At 65.8% G+C, this 4,822-nt stretch overlaps 2 protein-coding genes across 3 annotated transcripts in view; one reads left to right on the forward strand and one right to left on the reverse strand.

The window, feature by feature from the left end:
• The window catches only part of Dus1l (dihydrouridine synthase 1-like (S. cerevisiae)), a 14,241-nt gene extending 12,065 nt beyond the window's left edge, over positions 1-2,176 (forward strand). Inside the window, exons 6-12 of the mRNA XM_013033137.1 lie at positions 107-251; positions 416-512; positions 585-673; positions 939-1,087; positions 1,425-1,462; positions 1,650-1,725; positions 1,812-2,176. Coding sequence (XP_012888591.1) covers positions 107-251; positions 416-512; positions 585-673; positions 939-1,087; positions 1,425-1,462; positions 1,650-1,725; positions 1,812-1,951 — 734 coding nt within the window. The 3' untranslated portion in view covers positions 1,952-2,176. The remainder of the gene's footprint in view (positions 1-106; positions 252-415; positions 513-584; positions 674-938; positions 1,088-1,424; positions 1,463-1,649; positions 1,726-1,811) is intronic.
• Positions 2,177-2,779: 603 nt separating this feature from the next.
• Positions 2,780-4,822, reverse strand: part of Gps1 (G protein pathway suppressor 1) — an 18,349-nt gene continuing 16,306 nt past the window's right edge. Inside the window, exons 4-13 of one of the 2 annotated variants that reach the window (XM_013033152.1) lie at positions 4,656-4,791; positions 4,477-4,554; positions 4,335-4,392; positions 4,054-4,139; positions 3,800-3,894; positions 3,592-3,697; positions 3,441-3,521; positions 3,223-3,360; positions 3,010-3,144; positions 2,780-2,933 (exon numbers count right to left, since the gene is read on the reverse strand). In XM_013033152.1, coding sequence (XP_012888606.1) covers positions 2,859-2,933; positions 3,010-3,144; positions 3,223-3,360; positions 3,441-3,521; positions 3,592-3,697; positions 3,800-3,894; positions 4,054-4,139; positions 4,335-4,392; positions 4,477-4,554; positions 4,656-4,791 — 988 coding nt within the window. In that variant the 3' untranslated portion in view covers positions 2,780-2,858. Of the gene's footprint in view, positions 2,934-3,009; positions 3,145-3,222; positions 3,361-3,440; positions 3,522-3,591; positions 3,698-3,799; positions 3,895-4,053; positions 4,140-4,334; positions 4,396-4,476; positions 4,555-4,655; positions 4,792-4,822 lie in introns of both variants that reach the window. The other variant, XM_013033151.1, reaches the window with a different exon arrangement.

A 4,822-nucleotide genomic window follows, 5' to 3' on the forward strand; every position in this document is an offset into this window, starting at 1 on the left:
CCCCCCCGTGCTTGCTGCGTGGAGTCCTGGCCGTCCTGGCCATCCACGGCAGTAGCGGTCTGCTTCCTGAGTTTCTGTCTGTAGCCAGCAGTCCTCTCACCCACAGAGGGCCACCTGCACAACCCCGCCCTGTTTGAGGGCCGGAGCCCTGCTGTGTGGGAGCTGGCCCAGGAGTACCTGGACATCGTCCAGCGGCACCCTTGCCCGCTGTCCTGCGTCCGGGCCCACCTCTTCAAGCTGTGGCACCACACGTGAGCTGCCCGGGAAGGGAAGGGGCCCCAGCGGTTCACAGCCTGCCCGGGCTCAGGTGTTGAAGAGCAGGGAGGCGGGTGGGAGGAGGTGGGCAGAGGGCGGGCAGGGTCTGGGCAGGTTCCCCCCTCCAGCAGACCTTGCGCTGCAGCTGCCTCTGCCTCAGGCTGCAGGTTCACCAGCCGCTGCGGGAAGAGCTGGCCAGGGTGAAGACCCTGGAGGGCATCGCTGCCGTGAGCCAGGCGCTCAAGCTGCGTTGCCAGGTAGGCTGGAGGCTGGGGGGGGGAGGGCGGGGGGCGGGGCAGCCTGTCCTGACAGACCTGGGGCTCCCGCAGGAGGACATGTGTGCACAGGAGCAGGGCGCAGGCCCTGCTGGCAGCCTGCCTTTCTTCCACTGGATCTGCCAGCCTTGCGTCCGGCCAGGGTGAGCTCCGCGGCCCCCCACCCCCGCCACCTCTGGCTCAGCTGGCTCTTTTCAGTGGGCAGTTGTTTCTTGAGCTCCTGGAGTTGTGGCTAGCAGCCTCTGGGGGCTGAGGTGGGCTCTGAGTTCCCAGCACAAGGGTTCAGTGGGACAGGCCTCAGGCCTGTGGCCCGGGGCGCGTGGCCACCGGCCGTGACTGCCCAGCCCCTTTGCCCCGGGGCCTCCCCTAAGCTCAGGCCAGAGGATCACCTCGAGTGGTGTCCGCCAGGCCCAGGGAGAGCGGCGCTGTCCGCAGCAAGCGCGCTCTGGAGGAGGAGGAGGAGGCGGAGGCCGTCAGCGGCACCGAGCGGCTGTCCAAGAACAAGCAGAAGCAGCAGCTGCAGAATCCCCGCAAGACCTTTGACCCTTCTCTGAAACGTAAGTGCCACTCTGGGGTTGGGGAGGGGTGCCCAGTGAGCCATCGCCACCCCCCCCCGCCCGCCCGGCCATGCCCCTCTGCAGGGCTCCTGCCTGTGCCCTGTCCCTGCAGCTGTCCAAGGCCAAGTTTGTGTAAGGGGTGGGCTGGGCCCCTGCCTTTTCTTCAGCCATCCACTTTTCCCCAAAGGTAGCTCCTTCCCCAGCCGATGGCAGGTCACCGTAAACTTGGGAGGGGAGGGCAGACCGGGTGGGGGAGCCGGCTGGGGCGGGGCTGGGGGGGGCAGGCTGGCCAGTCCCAGGCTCACTGGCCAGCACCATGCCTTTGTCCATTTCCCAGCAAAGTATGCCAAGTGTGACCAGTGTGGAAACCCAAAGGTGAGCCGGGAGGGCTGCCCGGAGATGGGCGTCAGCGTGAGGGGCCCAGGCAGCCTGGGGCGGGGTGGAGCTGGGGCAGGGCAGTGCCGCTCTGTGCCCAGGCCACGGTGGCGCCTTCCAGATGGCCAGCCTGTGTCCTGGAAGGAAGGGCTGGCAGCCCAAGGCCCACTAGCTTTCCTGTGCCCAGGGGAACAGGTGTGTGTTCAACCTGTGCCGCGCATGCTGTAAGAAGCGGGCCTTCAGAGAGACGGCGGACTGTCCAGGTGAGGGCCCTGCCCTGCCCCCGCCCCCCCCCCCCCGCCCACGGCCCCCCGGCTTCTGACCCCGGCCTCCTCTCACCCTGGGCCAGGTCACGGATTGCTTTTTAAAACCAAATTGGAGAAGTCACTGGCCTGGAAAGGGACTCAGCCTGGGCTGCAGGAGGCCCCGCGGGTGGGGCCTGGAGCGCCACCGGGCTGCTCCGAAGTCGTGGGCAGCGCCCGGGCTTGAGCGACTGGCAGAGCCGTCCCCAGCCTAGGACATTGGCGGAACCCGGACACTTCCTTCAAAAGAAATACTTTGCTCAGGGAAATTCCCACTGACGTGAAAGGACACACTGATGTCCCCCGGCCCAGGCCAGGGCCTGGCGATGCTGCACCAGGGCCGGCCCCAGCCGGACCTGCTCCTCCCCCTCCTCAGTTTCCAGAGAGAACAATAAACCATTTCTAAAAAGGTTTATGTAAAAAAACTGTGAGTGCCACAGCCCAGGAGACGAAGGGCAGCGAGGGAGCCCTCAACACCAGACAGTGACGCCACACACGGGCAGCCAGAACCCTGGGGCACGCCCAAACTGAGCTAGAGGGCCCTCAGCCTGGGGAGCAGCTTTCAGAAGCTGCTACTGGTGGCTCAGACCTGTAATTCTAGCTGTCAGGAGGCTGAGGTCTGAGGGTCCCAGTTCACAGCCAGCAGGGAAGTCTATGAAACTCAACTCTTAATGACGACTCTCCCCCCACCCCACCCCACCAAAGTGAGCTGTGGCTCACAGTAGACAGCAGCAGGCCCCGCCGTCAAGCACCCCAGCCGCAGACCCGGGCAGGAAGCACAAGTGGCGGTCAGATGAATCTGCTCTTTAATGAGCTGTGCAGACTGTGGCCTCGGCAGCCAGGCTGCGCACGGGTGAGGGATGGGGCGGCCCGCCGGGCATCACACGCAGTCTCCTTCCAGGGCGGCCAGGGCTCAGCCTGGAACATGGCAGGCAGCCCACCTACCTCCCCGCAGGCCCCACGGGGGGCCCAGGGGCTGACTCTTGGTGGCCAGCCTGCCCAAATGAAACGCGAGCAACACCGCGCCTTCCCTCTGGACTGAGCAGGCGGGCGTTAGAGGGCTGCGCTGGCGGGCCCGGCCGTCCCGGAGTCCATCACATGTTGGTGCTCATCCGAGACTGGCTGTTGGCTGGAGTCAGCTCGCCTTGACTCCCTTCCCTGGGAGGGGACTGCGGGGGTCGGGGGGTCAGGGGGTTCGGTAGGGCCTGGGCGGGCGGGCCTGCCCCCTGCAGCCCCGGCGCTCACCTTGACGTGGATCTGGTTGCGCAGGACCGCAGCCCTCAGGATCATGGCCTTGGCGCGCCTCTGGAACTCCTTGCCCATCAGGAGGGACTTCTCGAAGGTGGTGCTGCGCTGATCCACATCCCGGGCATACAGAATCTGGAAAGGGACAGGCTCGGTCGGGCCCAGCAGGGGACGGGTCTCCCGCCCGCCTGCGGCCCCCGGCCCAAGGACCACCTTGCTGTGAGAGTCAATGCGGGCGTTGATGAGCCCCTCCAGAATGAGCTGTGTCAGCTCGTCCTCCAGGGCTGCGACGGTTGTATTGAAGGCTACGGCCATCCTGTGCATGTCAGCTGACACATAGGGGCTGAAATACTGAAGAGCAGAGACGCCCAGCTGCCGTAGCCTCCAGGCATGACCACCCCAACCGGCCTCCCCCCTCCCCAGCCCCCTACCTGGATGAGCGCCCGGTTGCGGATCTGAGTGTACAGCGTCCTGACGTGAGGGGCCAGGTACATGTCCAGGAGCAGGTTATCCTGGGGAGAGGGGCTGGTCAGGGCCCTTCCGAGCTGGAGCCCGGCCTGCCCGGCTCGGGAGCCGCCTCACCTTCATCTCGTCCAGCATCTTGAGGCAGGAGGCGTACTTAGACTCGTAGAACTTGAAGATGATGTCTCGGACCTGCGGCTCCAGCTCCAGGAACAACTTGAAGGAGCTGCGGAGGCCCCAGTGCTGAGCCCCTGCCTGCCTGCCTCCGGCCGGAGGCAGAGAGGCCCACCCACAGGCAGACACGGGGAGGGAGCCCCCACCTCCCTACCTGCTGGAGATGACGTTGCGCTGCAGCTCCTGCCGGTCAAAGGTGGCCAAGGCGCACAGACCGCCGTAGACGGCTACGTTACTGGGAGACAGCAGCTGAGGGGCAAAGGGGTGGGCTTGGGGTCATGCAGGCTCGGGCACACAGGCCGGGTAGTCAATCCGGAGCCAGGGCTCTCTACCCTGCCCACCCCCTCTCAGCACTCAGGAGTGGCAGCGAAGAGCTGAGCCCCGCTCTGTGCCCCGAGGGGACCTCACCTCAGGGAAGTCGCAGTGGTCAAAGGAGGCCAGCAGGAAGCACTTGGCAGCCTGCTTATACTTGCGTGCAGCCAGCTCTGCCAAGCCTAGAGGAACGAGAAGCTGAAGGCGCAGCCACCCCTTGTGCTCTCCTTCCCCAGACAGGGACAGAAATGTTTGCTGGGGAACAGACACAACGGCCCCCACACGCCGAGCACGCTTCCTGAGCTTCCTGAGCTGGGTGCCCGGGGAGCCTCGGCCCCTGCCCCGCCCACCCAGGGACGCGGGACAGGCCGCCTTGCCTGCAGCACACTTGAGCTTGGTGAGGATGGCTTGGGTCTGGCTGTCCCGTTCTCCACGCTGCTGCAAGGGAAGGTCACGCCGTGAGAGGCCCAGCACCGGAGGACGGAAGTCAGGGGGTGGGCAGGGGGAACGGGGTGTTACCTCAGCAATCTCTGGAGTAGACTCAGCCTTGCTGACATAGCTCAACACGTGAGACCAATTTTGCAAGTAGACACTGACCTGGCCGGATGAGTGGGCAGGGCTGACATGAACTTGGGGGGCCTCTCCGACCGCCCCGCCCCCCAGGCCCCGAGAGCCCCTCCCGCCGGCACCCGGGTCACCTTGATGACGTTCAGGCACATGTTGATGACGTGCTTGGCGCTGGTGCAGTAGTCCCGTGCTCGGGAGTAGCACTTGAGGGCATTGCTGAGGTCCCCGCAGTCCAGGTAGTGGTCACCCAGGTCATCGTGGCCCCGCCTACAGCACAGGCCTGGCGTGAGCGCAAGGG

Source organism: Dipodomys ordii, unplaced genomic scaffold (genome assembly GCF_000151885.1).
Source record: "Dipodomys ordii isolate 6190 unplaced genomic scaffold, Dord_2.0 Scaffold163, whole genome shotgun sequence".
In the NCBI taxonomy this organism is placed as follows: Eukaryota; Metazoa; Chordata; class Mammalia; order Rodentia; family Heteromyidae; genus Dipodomys; species Dipodomys ordii.